Source organism: Neophocaena asiaeorientalis, unplaced genomic scaffold (assembly GCF_003031525.2).
Source record: "Neophocaena asiaeorientalis asiaeorientalis breed wild unplaced genomic scaffold, Neophocaena_asiaeorientalis_V1.1 scaffold136, whole genome shotgun sequence".
NCBI classification, from domain to species: domain Eukaryota; kingdom Metazoa; phylum Chordata; class Mammalia; order Artiodactyla; family Phocoenidae; genus Neophocaena; species Neophocaena asiaeorientalis.
The window spans coordinates 6,807,555-6,825,286 of NW_020185333.1; the positions used below are offsets into that span (position 1 = coordinate 6,807,555).

Genomic DNA, 17,732 nt, shown 5'->3' on the forward strand with positions numbered 1-17,732 from the left:
CATACTTATATAACATCCATCATAAATTTCAGATGAGAAATGCATCCTGGAGATGTATTGTAAATGTAAAAACATATATACTGTAACGTCACTAATACAAGATGGACCTCCATTCAAACTCAGGCCTAAGTCTAAAATCTACACATTTTGTACTATACTTAAAACATGAATGACACTATCACTCACACACCCATGCTAACAGCAGGAATCATGCGATACACTTGATTTGTATTCCTTCATGGGCTTACTAAGATGGCAGGAGGTGCTGACTGGATACTCAAAGAACAAGCAGTTAGTGATCTGTTTACCTTGAAAATACCACCACATTTGGGGTCTGTGCTATGTGTCTGACTGTGCTCACAGACACTTACCCAAGGAGAGAGTCTTCCTTTGGCTTTGTCTTCTTGAACTTCTTGCTTCCACTGGTCCCACTCTGGTTAAATGTCCAGCTTTCTTCATTCCAACACCCTTCGTGATCAGAGGAGTTTCCTTTTCCTGAGCTTCGTTTCCCTAAGGAAATTCAAAAGAAAGAGTGTGCTTGGTATACTGGGATGGAAGGGAAATCATCTTAGTTGCTTCACAAGTGATCTCTTGACCCCTTAGGTATCATTTGCATGATGCCATTTGTAACTATTTCAGATTCCTCAGAGTGATTCCTGATGGACCACCTTTAATAACAGAACATGGAAAAAAGTAACTTACAGACTCTGAGATCCACAATCTCATCATAACAGGTGCTACATGACTCATGAGACAGACTAACTATCAATACTACTAATTTTTCCATTAGATAATCAACCTGAGGTGTGGGAGCCCTTTTCTGGTATGCACTATTAATTCTAATTTCCCCAAGACTTACTGGAATGACATGCCTGGAGAACTATGTATTCTCAAGGATCTTCATTCAGGACTTGTTAGACCTATTTTCACACATCGCTATAGTTGGAATTTAGCTTGGCAACAGGTAGTCCCCTAGCCAGATACTATATTTTAAAATAGATGAATTTATATGAAACACTCTATGGAATAAAGGTATATATATTAACTGGTTTCTGGATACTGTTATGTTTTAAAGAGCTCTTCACTTCAACTACAGTTTTGATTACCTAGTGGGGAGGGCCAGATAAGTTATTTGCTTCTAGAGTCCACAGGTCAAGATTCTGCCAAACATATCTGCTTGTTTCAGAAAATTATTTCCATCAATTTTAAAAACCAGACTTAAGAGCTCTACACATGCAATACTGATCCTTTAAAACAAAAAGCCAGCTAACACCAGTAAAAAAAAGGTTGGAGTAACTTTGAACACTTATATTCTGAAAACCATGTACAAAGTGAATAGAAACTCCCCTTAATGCTGCTAAAAACATATAGGTAAAATGACAAATGTATATAAACTGTAAAGAATTGTACAAATGTAAAATATTATTTTGATACTATACTGTTCTTTACTGTGGTTCTTTTCAATACGTTTAAAGGAGAAATTCTGCTAGGTTTCCATGTTCTTTTCAGATTTAGAGAAGTCACTTACCTCTGTCAACATTAGCTCGCAGAGAGGTGAGCATACCCTCAGACACCAGGGTTTTATAAAGAGCACCTTTGCAAGACCTCTCGGATTTCCGGGAGCCACAAGTCTCTATTTTTCTGTGACAGTCACTGTCCTCAGGCTTGGCCTGTCCCGATAGGCTGGGTGGTAATGCATCCTCCGTAGGGGTCAATGGTTCTGCTTTTATACCCTCTGGCACCTCACCAGAAATGTTCTTGCTGGCAGAAATACTGATAAAATCTTGAGGTCTTGACTCTTTGGTGGTGTCTGAGGATTTCTCCTTTGACATTTTCTTCTCTCTTGATTTCACTTTCTTCTTTGGTGGCTTGGCATCCAAAATGCTTCCCTTGCCACTTGAGGACGTGCGGACCTTCTTGCGAGGGGTTTCTCCAAGCTTCTCGATGCCCCAGTCTCCCTTTGCAACAGCTTCAATGGTGTACATGACACTCTCGATATCAGATTCCGAGGATTGCCTCTTTTTGCAAGTCTTCTTGGGTGTGGATTTATCATTTCCATGTCGATCCATTTTGTTTTTCTTCTTTTTCTTTTTTAGCTTTTCTGGTTTGCTTAATGCTGTGGGATCCTCAATGATCATAATTCCATGAGGATGGCACATGTGATCCTTTCTACTGGGAACATCGCTTATTATGATCTTGCTACTGGCAGAGTAAGAAAAATCAGGGAAGTGACTACACTTTTGATCTTCCTCTAATTCTTCCTTTTTAATTTCTTTGGGAGCTTCCATTTTTATACCCATTATATCATCCATTCGCAGCTCCTCAAAATTTCTTAATTCCTTAGAATCTCTTACATTTTCCTTAGCTGATTTTTCAAATTCTGCTTCTTTCTGTAACCTGGCTTCATCTATTTTCTCCATTTTTATTTCTCTTTCTTCCTTGCCCTTCTCCAATTCTTTAATTCTTCCGCCATCTAATTCTTTTGCTTTTATTAGCTTTGATTCTTCCATTTTCACCCCCTCTGATGCCAGGCACATCTAAACAGTTAAACATGAGAGAACAAACAAAATACATTATTCTATACTTGAAACTAGCTTAAACTTTTAAATTATATCCTCTTAAAAAATAATCAAAACAAACTTCAAACTTTACAAGTCCACTTCTGCCAAAGTAACTTAAATTATTCAAATTAATAAAAGGCTTTGTAATATATTCATTCAACTCTAGAGGAGTATATACTCAAATTCTCACTTTTCAGCTTCTCATGAAGGTTTCCTCTGAAAACAAGATTTGGGAAAAGAAGGAGGGGATCTAGAATTGAAAGACCTGAGTTTGAGTCTTAATTTTGCTACTTGCTAACTCTGCACCTAGGATGAGTCATTTCAGTCCTCATTCCTCTGTTGTCTTTGTAAAATAAAACTGATAATAGTTGTCTCAGAGGATCCTGCGAGGTCTAAGTGAGATGATGCACATATGGCAGTACTTAGTAAATCATCCCTAAACTCTATTCAGATATTTACCTTTTCTTTTTCCTTGGGGAAATGAGAGAAATAGCAACAATTTCTATCTACCTGCTTAAAATTAGAAATGATAAGATGATTCACTAAAGAACTACAGAAGGTTTTGGTTAATGAACAAAACATTATAGGTCCACAAATGCTAAAAGATAACCTGAAAGATCACAAAAGCTCTGAAAAATAAGTGGGGGGTGGTTGTTTTTTTTTAAAACCCATTTGATGGCAAACTTGATCTGATCCAAACTTACCTGGCTGCAAATTCTGACCAGAACTATTATCTGACTTAATGTGACTATTCATGTTTTTGCTATTAAATCTCCATGAATTTGAATATATATTAGGGGAATTAATGGCATACTGTAAGATACACACACTGCATCATTTGCCCTAAAATCTGAAAAATTTGAGCCCCAAAACACATCTGTGAGCAATTCGGTTAAGTTTTTAAACTCCCCAAATTTCACATATAGGACATTAAAGGAGAAACTCGCCACCTTCCTCTCCAGCAACTATGTACCTTGAAACTGCAATCTAAAAGCTATTTTCTAAAAGAGGAAATTACAGCTCATTGTAAAATTCATTTTCAGTACCTGGCTTTTCATTCATAAACACTCCCCGTAAGGCTCCCCGGTGCTAGGCTCAGTGGGGGACACTAAAGGTGCAAAGATCAATAAGGTCTGTCCCATGATTCCTGACAGCTTCCACCCCAGCCCCCCAGCCCCTCGGAGGGATTCATCACGAGTCACTACAAGGCTGATGAAGCCAACGGCAGCAGAGGAATTCTTAACCATTACTCATTTTATCTACTCTGCACTGTCAATTTAGAGGAAAAAAGACTATTAGGGCTTGCTGAACCCCCCAAATCAAGTACATGAGTAGGAAACTGATCTGTTTTAAAAGAAAAATCACCATTTTATGGAATGGCAAGTTGTCAGAGATTGTTAACAGCTATAAAATTCATTTTTAAATGGATAATACATTGAATTAAACATCAGATACTATTTTACCTCATTTTTTCCCTTAGTACTTTCAGTATATCTCAAATCCTTCCGTGAGAATTATGTTATGATTAGTAAGTCTCGCAAGAAGCTGGAGAAGGGGCGGGAGGAGGCAGACAGTGCAAGGTTTTTTTAAAAAAATGAACATGACAAGAGTACCCAGCCCTTCAGGATCACTCACAGGGAAGATGTGTAATATCATGAATTCACAACAGAGCTGCCTTTGTCAGGAAATCATGTAAGTTAACTTTTAGACCTCAGCAAGTAGTTATGAAGACTGAGAACTTCCCTTTATTAAACCTAACCAGAAAAAAGATCAAAGCAAAACGTTAAATTAATTCTGAAACACTGGGATACATATCATCTTCCCTGCATGCTTTATTCTCAGGGGAGATTTGCTGTTTTTGTATCAATTTTGGAATAATTTTTATTTTCCTTTCTCAATTATCCTAGTCCTTCATGAATCTAACTATCCCATGTGGGGAGAAAGACTATGCTAGAAGAAGGCTAGAAAGGCATCCTCAAGGTGAATTTTATAGTTTTCAATCACTATCACTCTGGTGGCCTTTAATAAGTCACTTTAGGGACCTTTGCCACACAAGCACTGATTTTGCCAACGGTTTGCATTTGCACAGGTTCATCTTAGCAAACCCAATAACACTTTGCAAACTCTATTCTCAGCTTCAATGTATTTCAAAACAATTCTCCTCATCACCCCTGATAGGATTCTACAGCTAGGAATGAAATGGAACAAATGCAGACATTCTCTCTGGGGACATATTCTGGGAAACAGCATAATATTTCTTGGGAAGGTAATTACCCCGAACACTAGGCATGCTTTACTTCCTTGTTTCAGGCTCTTAAAGTTTTTTCATAAATAGAGCATGTTAATTCTAAGTTATAAGAAAAACAATTACATGGCTGGAAGTTAAACTATAAAAATAAAACTAATAACTACAAATCACAATTCTCACTAACCAAACCCCCAAATAAACACAAATCAAACTCTCAGAGTTGGGTGTCACTCTAGAATTACCTAATTATCTTATCTAATGTTATCTAATTTAACATTCTTCCTAATGTAGCAATTCATTTTATTATAAAATTCCTGAGAGTTATACAACTTTTTGCACAAAGACAGTGACCATATTAGAGGGCAATGCTGTTTGAAAATTTTAAAATATTGAGCAAAAATCTATAAATCCTATCAGTCCTGGTTGTTCCCTGAAGCCACTTAAATTAATCTACTCCTTCTCTCATGTGACAGACTTTTAAATCCTAGAAGATAGACTTTATGTTCCCGTGAGTCTCTTCCCCTGGAATAACTGCTCATTATATTTAAAGGCTTCCCAACCTTTCAAAAGTTGGGTCCCTCTTATCCAGATGCAGTATGGTTGTCCTGAAGTGAGAATGGACTTTACTGAAATAAGCTGGGTTTCTGTGCAAGCACCATACTTGCTTGCCTAAGGCCACACAGTGAGCTAGGCAGGTAGCTTATACCTGAACCCGTATGAGGATATAAAGGCTGAGAAATCGTAACAGTACATCATCCTCCGCTGAGTTGTTGCCAGGCAAAAGTAAACAAATGTGTGCAAATAAAACTCATAAATGACATAAAGCTTGTACGGGCTGGAAAACAATGATGTTTCAATTTAGCAGTATTTTAGATTAAGTTCCTAGCCTTCCTGTAATACTCTAGATGAAAAGTGGAGCTATTTGTCAGTTGATAAGGACACTAATCTTCTAATGAGAACCAAAGATGAACTTGCCCCACTGTTTTTATTTTTAATTCAGTTTTACTGGAGTATAGTTGTTTTACAATGTTGGGTTAGTTTCTGCTGTACAGCAAAGTGAATCAGCTATACATATACATATATCCTCTCTTTTTTGGATTCCTTCCCATTTAAGTCACCCCAGAGCATTGGGTAGAGTTCCCCGTGCTATACAGTAGGTTCTCATTAGTTACCTATTTTATACATAGTAGTGTATATGTCAATCCCAGTCTCCCAATTCATCCCACCTCCCCTCCTCCTTGGTATCCATACATTTGTTCTCTATGTCTGTGTCTCTATTTCTGCTTTGCAAATAAGACCATCTATACCATTTTTCTAGATTCCACATATATGCGTTAATATATGATATCCCACCTGTTTTTAAAAAAAACAGGTCAAAACTTCTGGCTTGCATTGCGCTTGTGGTCAATTAAAATCCTGGATTACCCACATACTATGCTGGGAAGCTTGGTCTCTCCCATTCTGTATTTTTATACTTTTTGTAACTAGATGCAAGAGTTTCCATTTTTCCTTACAAAGTATATCTTTTCAAAATTTGAGTTAAATTACCTTCCAGCTTTGTGTTATAGACACATTTGATAAAGTTGCTTTTTACATCTTTGTCTAAATCTTTGATAATAAAGTTGAGTAGGTCATGGTCAAGGACAGAGCATTCTGGCAAACCTCTAGAGCCCTTTCATCAGGTTGATTTGAACATTAATAAGCTCCAGCAATCTAAGAATGTTTAATAATCCAGTCTAAACTCCCCCCATTTTGTTTACAAGGACATCATAAGATGTCTGTCAGAAGTTTTGCTGAAATCTGGGTACAGTATGCCATTAGCATTCTCTTAGCCTATTTTATAAGCATGCAAAATTAAAAAATGAGGATGGCTTGTGCACCAGTCAGGGTGTAACTACGCAAACAGAAACAACTTAAAGCATATCTAGCCAAGGGAATTTAATGCAGGGAATAAATTAATTACACAGGTCATGAAGAACTGGGATACCAGAACAGGAGGTTGTGAGGTAACCCAGGGATTAGCAACAGCAGGAAGGCACAGTAGGGACAAATGGTGGAAGGAGCGCTACGAAGCCCAAGGGCTAGGTCCCTGGTGGAAGATAGACCTGTGGTGGGCCAATCTGGAGGGAGCTGGATACATGGACGAGATGATGCCTTTGCTTACTCCCACCCCCTCCTCACCCCTTCCTTACACATCCCAGCCTCTCTCTTCCTCCCATCCCCTAATCTTCTGCCAGTGTCTCCCACTGGCTGAACCCAGCTAGAAATCAGGGGACACAGGAACCCAGGAAAGGCAGTCTGCAGCCACCTGGGATATAAGCCAGCACACAGGGTACAGAGATTCTGGGGAAGCACATTAGACAATAACTTTGGGGGGTGGGGGGAGACTTCAATAATTCCCAGTTTTCATCTTCTTTTCTATGAGTTCAAACATGATTAAAAATAATTTTCAAAAGTTTCTAGGAGGGGGCTTCCCTGGTGGCGCAGTGGTTAGGAATCTGCCTGCCAATGCAGAGGACATGGGTTCGAGCCCTGGTCTGGGAAGATCCCACATGCCGCGGAGCAACTAAGCCTGTGAGCCACAACTACTGAGCCTGCACGTCTGGAGCCTGTGCTCCATAACGGGAGAGGCCGTGACAGTGAGAGGCCCGCACACCGTGATGAAGAGTGGCCTCCACTCGCCACAACTGGAGAAAGCCCTCGCACAGAAACAAAGACCCAACACAGCCAAAAATAAATAAATACATTAAAAAAAAAAAAAAAGTTTCTAGGAGGGCTTCCCTGGTGGCGCAGTGGTTGAGAGTCCGCCTGCCGATGCAGGGGACCACGGGTTCGTGACCCAGTCCAGGAAGATCCCACATGCCGCGGAGCGGCTGGGCCCTTGAGCCACGGCCGCTGAGCCTGTGCATCCGGAGCCTGTGCTCCGCAACGGGAGAGGCCACAACAGTGAGAGGCCCGCATACCGCAAAAAATAAAAAAAAGTGTCTAGGAATTAATAGTCTGTATTTTTCACATGACATAAACAGAACCCAGGAACAGCTATGGATGTAGTAACTCTTAGAAGATGCCATCACTCTGAGATGTGAACAAATTTTATATTGAGAGGCAGTTTCAAAAGGCAGGGATTATAGAGAGATTGTCTATGTCAACAGACCGACTCTGCCACCAATTAAGCTCCTTTTCTCTAAACCGTTCTGTGCCTGTTTCTCAATCTACAGAATGTGGATGTTAACATAGTACTTGCCTTAGGAATACTGTGAGGTTCAATGAATTGCACATGTATAGTACTTAAAATAGTGTCTAGCACAGAGCAAGAATAATGTATTGTGACAGCCATCCCTTTGGGGCTTAATGTCATGTAGGATAAATGCTGGCTATTATTAGTAGTAGTAATATTCGTACTGTCTCATTAACAGCACATCATAGCCCTGGTAGACTAACTGCTTTGCTCCAGTTTTTCATTCTAGGGTTGAATGATTCTATATCCGCGGGGAAAACCATATACAACAAAATTAGATTCAGAAAGATCTTAAATCAATTATCTTTCAAGAAGCAACTCTTATTAAAGATATAATCAAGCTCAGTTCTACTTTTGGGTACAAGCATTATCTACTCACATCTACTTTTGGGTCCATGTATCAACACTTTAGTGGGACCTAGGAAAGCACACACAAACTACATTATGTACATATGCATGGAGGGCACATAGAGAAGCACACAGTGGACACAAAAGAACATAAATCAATGTGAACTCAAGTGAATAAAACTGCACTGTGGGAAGCACAGAATTAATGTCTGTTATTAATTAGCCAACTTGCCCTTTGTAGAGAGAGGGTTAGTTGTTAATCAGGCCTTGAAACAGAACATGCTTTAGTAAATGACAATTTATTCTTCTGTTATTATTTTAAATTGAACAATAATCTTCTTTAAAAGTGAGAATGGGGGCTTCCCTGGTGGCGCAGTGGTTGAGAGTCCGCCTGCCGATTCAGAGGACATGGGTTCGTGCCCCGGTCCGGGAAGATCCCACATGCCGTGGAGCGGCTGGGCCCGTGAGCCATGGCCGCTGAGACTGTGCGTCCGGAGCCTGTTCTCCGCAATGGGAGAGGCCACAACAGTGAGAGGCCCGCGTACCACAAAAAAAAAAAAAAAAAAAGTGAAAATGGAAAATCATGTGCAGGACACCTTCTGGACGGAATTCCCATGGCTGTATTCAAAGAAGTTAAAATGTTAATGTTTTCAACCAAATGCTGGGCATAAATATTTGATATATATCGTCTATTTCCTCAGGAACTACTCTATTTTTTTTTTTTTTCCTGCGGTACGCGGGCCTCTCACTGCTGTGGCCTCTCCTGTTGCGGAGCACAGCCTCCGGACGCGCAGGCTCAGCGGCCATGGCCCACGGGCCCAGCCGCTCCGCGGCATGTGGGATCCTCCCGGAAAAAATGTATCCTGTTCACCTTTGTATTCTCCTCCAAGAATATCCTAGTAAAAAAATGAAGACATTCAACAGATAATTGTGTTGAATTGAACGGTTCATTAATTCCGAGGTAAATGATGAATCTAAAATGCATTCTGATTAATACCAGGAAAGAGTTAACGAGTCTATAAAAAACAATGCTAATTATGACCACGCTGCTGTTTGGCCTAGACCAGTGATCACACTGTCCTTAGTTACGGTTCCCAGGAGCACCAGTGAAAATTAATCACCAATATTTTAACTTTACCTCTGACAACCGAAACCACACAGAAGTTTCTTACTGTTTCGCGTAGTCAGAGTGGCCTGATAGTGATGTGCTAGAAGAAATGTAACTCATTCCCAAAAGAAAAACAAAAATCATTATGTTGAAACCCAGATCCTTTGGATGTACACGTGGAACAGACATATAAAAAACTATCCTCTTCAAATTGGTTGCAAAGGAAAAAAAAAATCAATAAAGATACTGAAGGGATGAGATAAAATGGAGGGATTATTTTTTGTGTCCCTGAGTTCAGGGAGGCTGTCATTTTCAGTTCAGGTATGACCACACCTTAGGTTCAGGGTTTGTTATTGGGTAGTGGCTTTAAACACACAATAAATCTGTGCGGCACCAAGCTTTTACCTCCTTAAAGACATTTAAAAATGTATTCCTTTCTACAAATGTTAAGATACTGACCTTTAATGTGTCCTGCTTTAAAAGACTGAGTGAAATGGCCAGTGAAAAATAATTAATCGTGCACTAGATGAGAAGTAATACCACAGAAGAAGATGCTCTTAACTGGTACAAAGAAATGGGTAAGTAGTTCCAAATGTACCATATTATTTCACTCTTAATTATATTTTGTCTTTCATTGTCTGTTACAAAGGAGCCAGCTAGATTAAAAACAAGGCAGTATGGAAACAGACCCACTGACACTAATCAAGAAGTTTCCATTTCTAAATTTCTGCTTTTTAGACAAAACAAATGTTTTGCAGCCAAGGTATATTTACAATCATTTTGTACTGGCTTATTATCTGCCATAACAGTGTAGACATAACCTAGGATGGCATTTCACGGTGTTTTTCCAAGATGTGCATGTCTCCCATAATTAAATAGAACCAGAATGTTTTTGCCATAAAAATATACTGGTTAATGGTTTCAGAGAATAAAGAATAGCATCACTGCTAAGATAATTCAATTTTCTTTATTATAAAAGATAACTGGTCACAGAACAGTGGTCTAAGTGTCTCTCAGTACTAAAACCTGTGCATATTAAGTAGCTTACTGTTTGGTTTGCTGAAACAATTAGGCCAGGTGAAATGGTGGTTTAAATGTTTATTCACTATTTCTTCAGAAACTATACCATTTCTGAAGACACTAGATGAGGTGGGGATAGCCTTTGCTCCAAAAGGCCATTTACTGAAGTCTCCCCGAAAGGTGGTGAAGGAAGTCATTAGGTGCATTCCTATATTTCAGTTCCTACAAAAGGAAGTTGGTGCAATTGGAAATAAAATGAAAAGTTTTAGAATAGGAGTTTTCTAAAAATGACTTGCAACTCAGCACAAAAAGGAAAGAAACATACCACTTTCAAACAAAAGGCCCCCTCTAATATATCGTTAAGTGTTAGAATTCAATTTTACGATAAGAGTGCAGGTGAAGCTGAGAACTTGGGAACTACATGTTGAGGTTCTAGGCTTCAGGGGGTTACAGTAGGGTGAAAGGATAATGCACATCAATGATATAAGGACACAACAGAACACCTGAATGGAGTCATACCTCAATCAAATACCACCTATAATTGGTAGTGGGGGGGGTGGGATTTCCTACTTTTTTCAATATAGTATAGAATTTCTGTAATTTTAACATAACTCATCTTTTCTTAAAGTGAGCCATAATTTTCCATAAGATTTAATTTTTATAGGTACTAGAATAAATTCATCTTTACCTACCCATTTGACTATAATTATAAGGGTTTTTTGCAAATTAGAACGCAAGGAAAAACTAGGGTGTTGAGGTCTCTGAAAATGTCTTCATCCTTTTTTTAATAAATAGGGTTAATGACAACTTTTCCAATTCCCTTGGACCCACCATATCTACAATCTTGCTTTTTATACATATGAAGAGTATGTCTAGAGAGATCCAGCATTCTCTTTCTTCAACTTCACCGTAACGGATTATCAGTTTTACGAATTGAGATAAAGAAGAAAAGTACAACATAGACAAATCCAGCAATCCTGGGGTGACCGTTTTTTACCTTTCTTTCTTCTGTGCTCAGAGGAACATGGGTTTCTGCTTTCCAAACTCAACTGTTTACCTAGCTGGCAATCCCCTCGTGTTGACTCTTTCAGTACTGGATTTCTTCAGTTATCCCTTCCCCTTCAGCATCTTTCATCTCTGCTTTTCTACTTGTGGGGCCCCCTCTCGGTTCACAAACATCCAGGTTTCCTGAAGTTGGGCTCCAAGATCAGGGTAAACTGAAAGCCGTTCTTTCCCCACACTCAGGTTCAGAGCTGGAGTTGTCTCGGAATCCCCTTTGCTTTACCTCTCACATTGACTCGATCACCAAATCCACCTGAATCCCCTGCAGCCTCCCATGCCCACTGCCAGCTCCCCTGATGCTGGTTCTTGTCTTCCCACACCCAGACGTCCACAGAGGCTTTCCGCTCTGTTCTACACAGCTGCCAAGTGAGTCTCTCCAAGCGCTGCTCTCACCACTGTACACCCCTGCTCCAAATTTTCAACCGTCCTTCATTATTTTCAAGTACAAATTTCTCTGCTTTACACTAAACACCCTCCCAATTCTGACTTGCTGCTACACTCTACCTTCACCTTCCATATACCTCCTAGCACAGCCCTCCCCTCTGCCCAGCTGATTTACTTGTCATCTACCTATTTCATGTTTGCCTGCCTTTATCTCTTTGCTCTATCTCCCCCATCTCCCCATTTAATTATGCATAAATCACAGTCTCTACTGTGTTTGGATGGTTAGGTATAAAGGGGTGGGGACAAGTGTAAACGGATGTTGGCAATGACTGTTGGACTCAGAGTCGGGGCTCAGTAGGGAAAGGAGAGGACGGTGACATTTGTACAGCAAACACCTCTAAGGGAGCAGCCATTTATCAGCTCTGACCAATTGTTCTCATGCAGAAAGGCTGGTCCAGTGTCTCCAGATCCTCTACATTCTCAAGAGAGGTCAGAGTACGCATTTATTTGAAATCTATAATTTTAAAATATTAGCCACTAATTCAAATGTAAGATACAATGCAGGTCAACAAATTGTGGGCCAAAGAAAGCATCTCTTAACAAAATTGGATGTGGCCCAAAGGATGCTAGTTTCAACCTCTGTTCTTCAACAACTCCTTCATCAAGAACCATCTTTCTTCACGCTCTCTCCCCTGTGCTGGGTCCCCAGAGCACTCCAGTTGATATTAATTTCTCCGTTTCCTGGTTTTACACGTTCACTTTGGTATCACTCAAGTTGAACTTTCTCATTTCATTGCATGCTTTCCTGTGAAACCACTTGCACCATTAATTTATTTCTTATCCCTTAACTTTTTATATTTTATCTCTTTGCAACTGGAGAATAAGTTCCTGGAGAACAGGAGGCATATACACTGTAATTTCCTACAGTCCTCACCGTATCTTCCAAAGTATATTCACAAACAGGCACTCACTTATTTAAGGGTGTAGGATGTATCTTGGCAGTTTCAAAAGTAGAATCACTTTTAAAAAAGGAAATATCAGCTCCATTTCTTTGACAGCAGTCTTGAACAATCTGTCATTTTATTCAGCCATACACATGTGTGTAGGAGTAGGCTATCTTCCACAGAGACTTCTATAACATGCAAACTCCTATAACAAGTAACTTGCACAGTCTTTTATATTCATCTAAAACAAGGTGACAGAATAGCACAGTGCTGAAGAGCCCAGGCTGTGGAGAGACTGACTGGGTTTCTACGGAGGCTCTAATATTTCCTGTTCACATGACCTCAGGCAAGTCAAAAAACCTCTCTGTCCTTTTGTTTCTTACTGTGGAAAAGAGGAATGATAATAGTGCTTACCTCAAAGGACAGATGTGAGAATTCAATGAGTACATATAAAGTACCTAGAAAAGTGCCTAGCACACAGTAGATAATAAATGTCGGTCATTATTATCTTACGTTAGATAATAAAACTTACTTGCAGATAAAAAAATTAGAAGTAAAACAAATAGTAATATTTTTAGGCTTATGCTCCAGCCTTTCATGGCACACCAAACACCAAAACTGGATCTCGAGGTAAGGTCTTCCTATACCACTGATCTCAGAAGAAGGCTCACAGGTTATCTCAATGTACACCCATATGCAGGTAGCTTGAACAACCTCGCTGTTAATAGCACGGAGTAGGCCCTCAGAAACTACTGTTTGTTAGAATAAATGAATAAACTGCTCCACTTGCTGTACTAGGCAATATTAGTAACAGGTATCTTTAAGTGTAGAATTTTCTTTACTAAAATGTACAGATAAAGATGTTTCTGTGTGCTCTCCAACTATAGCAATTATAATACACAATGATCTCCAGGAGGATGCTTTGCTATTCTTTATGTGACCTGACCTAATTAATTTCAAAAGGAAAGGAAACACAATACATTATAGTACCTGTGCCAATTAACTGATTAACTGAACAGTATGAATCTCATGGAGGCTCAAACATAAAGGACTGTATTTTTTACAATTCCCTGACCTCAGCAGCACAATGTCAAATCTCCCTTCCTAGCTGGAGTAGATTCCTGAAAAATATCTGGAATGGATTCCAGAATTTTCAGGTCACTTTCAGCTATTAAAAATCCACCCAATTTAAAATGCCAATCAAATGCCTGAAGCAGACTCTTCCACCAGAGCATCTCCTGGCTTGGGGTACTGGGAAATGGGGAGCGCTCCTTGCAATGCCCAAACTGAGAGCACAGGCCAATCTAAGTCTCCTTCTTTCTGCCGCCAGCCTCCTCCAATTTTCTTTTTGCCTGCTGAAGTGGGTGTAGGGCACAGCAATAAATATATGCCTACAATATTTCTCGCTTCTCTCCAAGAGCAGAGTTTTCTTGCAAGCAACAAACCCTGTCTTTGGGAAGGCTCCTCATTCACTCCTTCTCCCATGTCCACCCACCAGAATGGAGCTGGGAAGGGTGAATGGTTAGTTCTGGGGCTGGTTCCTGGACCTTCCTTCACAAGACATATAGCCTCTGGTTGAGAGGACAGAGGAAGGAATGGTGCAGGTAAAACCAACTGTGCATGGTTATGTCTTTGTCTGTTCCTGCTAACTCCCATAAGACTGAATGACCTTGACAGAGATACCAAGGACAGAGACAACTTACAAAATATTTAACAGGTAGGGGTGCTAAGCAATCAGAAGGGATGTGGTCTCAGGGGTAGAACAGGGTGCTGCAGGCCCCCTGCTGTGCTGTCCAGTCGCTAGAAGGATAGGGGAGACCTGGGATGCTGGCAGAGTTACTGCAAAGGTACTCAAGGGGTAGGGTCCCAGTCTTTTTACCAACAATAGGAAGTATTCTGTATTTTAGTACCGGGACAGCTGTCCTGGTGCAAACAAGCTGAACATCACTCCTGTTTGTGGGAGTTCCTCAGAGTGTCCTCAAGTGAGAGATGGGATGGTCCCAGGCCTGCCCTCTCCCCATGACCATTCCGTGGCCTCTTGCCTGATCAAGCTGAACTACTTTCTACTTGTTCACTTGGCCCCTGGAAAACTCATGCATCTTTGCAATGCCAAGACAGTGTGTCAGGCTATTCTAAGTCTCTCCCTGCTGCTGACTTCCTCCAGTTCTCTTTTGGCCTGGCCAGAGAGGTGAAGGGCACCACAGTAAATCAACGTCTAAAACATTGCTTGCTTCTTGCCAAAACATGAGAAGACACTTCTGGCAGTATGACCCCTAGTCTTTAACAGGGGTTCTCTCAGAGCTGTCTTCACTCTGCTTGACAGAGGCCAGGGGTGAAGAAGGGAAAGCACTGCCTGCTTTCCTCCACAGGACAAGGAGAAAAGCCACAATATTCCAGATGACTGTCAATCCCATGATAGCCCCACCCATGGGGTTAGGGTGGGGAAATCCCTGGAGTGGTAAGGGGATGACAGCTGGATAAGGCTGTCTCTTTATAAATCCCAAGAGAAGAATCTAGCCCAAACTGAAGGTAGCTTGTCGATGGCTTTCCCTTTAGAATGTGTAAATTTAAAGCTGTCCCTTAGGATATCAGACAATGGCATCAATTCTGGGCCACAGGAGAAATCCTCCTCAATATCCTATCATACTTATTTAAAGAGGTACCCCAAATAATTAAATATTATACTCTGCTCAAGAAAAAATGAACATCAAATACACAACGAATAAAAAATAACCGAGGAAGCATATTTCTACTGGTGATTATTTAGAGATGCTGATTAATCCATTGTGCACATATTTATGTTTAATTATAAACTGGGAAGGTTTTAGGATGTTATTCTAAAACACACTCTATTAGCATTATGGCATCATATTCTTGTGGTGCAAATAATAATGTGAGAAGATTTTCTTGGTAAATTATTTTTTACCAACCCTGTTCCATCAAAAGCATATTATTTTTACTTGGATGTTATAAGAAACTAAGTCTGAGTATAAGCTGATTTGCTATAATTGGAATAGGCTTATTGCAGTCATTTTACCCCTTTAAATTATGATACCAACATTGAAACATCTGTTAAACCATAGCATCTGTTTTATATTTGGGATGCATCCTTACAAATTTGAAGAGTGTTCTTTTTAATGAGCTCTGATTTAATGGGGAATCCATTTTTTTGTGACTGTTATGCCAAAGAAAGAAAACGAGAAGACAGATTCATTGCTCTAGCACCCCGCCCACGGCAAAGCACCTCTAAGGTCCATACATTTCTAATACAAAACTATTTAATAAACAAATATTCACACTGAAAGCTAGTGTGTTTTATAAATCAGTGTTGCTTAATATTTAAAAGACCATATGGATATGTCTGTATATATGTACATACCCCACCCCCCTGGAAAGGCAGAAAGGGCCATATTCATCTTATTTAAGAAAAATAATCACTTCTTTCAAATAAATTATCTTGACAATCTCTATAGTCTTAAAGATACTGGACAAATTTATGGCCTCATAGTCTCCCTGTTTACTAAGACACTTTTACAACTCTAAAGGCAGACTCATTGCCAGATCTTTATTATTTTAGTTCTATCAGAAATAGCACTTTGCCACTGACTTACCCAGTTCTTTTAAAAACTATTCCCTGGGGCATTCCTAATTTTTCTAGTCATTCGTAGCCCTCTACTTGAGTCTGAATTTCTCTTATACAAGAAGCATGTCAGCTTCATGTCAGACAAAAATGGATTAATTTGTCCCACTATTTACATACTTTACTGTTTCAGGCCTTTTTATTTTTATATTCCTAATTTGTATCTGGCTGGACTTTAAAAGCTTAATTTAAAGATATTTAGGGGGAATTCCCTGACGGTCCCGTGGTTAGGACTCAGCACTTTCACTGCTGGGGACCGGGTTCGATCCCTGGTTGAGGAACTAAGATCTCGCAAGCCACGAGGTGCGGCCAAAAAAATAAAATAAAACTTAAAAAAAAATAAAGATATTTAAAACTGCTAAATTTTTATGATACAAGCTACCATAAAATTTAGAAAATGACAGGTTGTTTCATTAAGTTCAATAAACTCAAGGAATTTATAAAAGAACCGTATCACAAAAAAAACTCAGAAGGAACTCATTGGAAGGAAGAAAAAAGAGAAAAGGAAGTTTAATATAGAGATTTGGGGTCATTCATTTTGTACCTCCTAATTTGTCTCACCAAAAGAGAAAACTGCTACAACAGTGTCCAGGCGCTAAAGCCATTTCTTGCACAAGTCCCCACAGGGCAGATCGGTCCAGCTTGGCAGAGGAAGCCTTGTTGCCACCCATCCCAGCAATGACCACTCCCAGCATCTTCTCCCCACCACCATCCCACGCCAAGTGAGGGCTCTGTTCTTCTTAGGCTTTACAAAAGCATCTTTTCTATTTTGCCAAAGGAGTAGTAGCATTTTACACTCACATCACATCAAATGTACAACTGATAGATGCTATAAAACCAGACTTAGGACACATCCTTTGAGTTCTTCACTGAAAACAACCCCCAAATTAAAACACCAACCACCTAGTTTAACGGTAGTGCTTTCTAGGGATTTATAGATATCACAAGAGAATCAGAGAAGAGGAAAATGACGTAGGCCATTCTTCTCGGTTTAGGATGTACTTACTTAACCAATCTGAGAGAGACAAAACCTGACCTTATTTTAAAATACTACCTGTGAAAAAGATTTTGCAATTTCCCCGGGTAACCTTTTTCAATGCTTAATGACTTTTCGCAGCAAAAGTCCACTTCCTTAAATTAAAGGTGAACCCTCTCATTGTTGAAAATTAGATACAACAC

The 17,732-nt window shown here is 39.7% G+C and overlaps 1 protein-coding gene across 6 annotated transcripts in view; it reads right to left on the minus strand.

The window, feature by feature from the left end:
* The window catches only part of BBX (BBX high mobility group box domain containing), a 282,225-nt gene that overhangs the window by 34,583 nt on the left and 229,910 nt on the right, over window positions 1–17,732 (minus strand). For all 6 annotated transcript variants that reach the window (XM_024735310.1, XM_024735315.1, XM_024735312.1 and 3 more), the window contains 2 exons: window positions 1,529–2,537; window positions 372–510 (listed from right to left, as the gene is read on the minus strand). In XM_024735310.1, coding sequence (XP_024591078.1) covers window positions 372–510; window positions 1,529–2,537 — 1,148 coding nt within the window. The remainder of the gene's footprint in view (window positions 1–371; window positions 511–1,528; window positions 2,538–17,732) is intronic.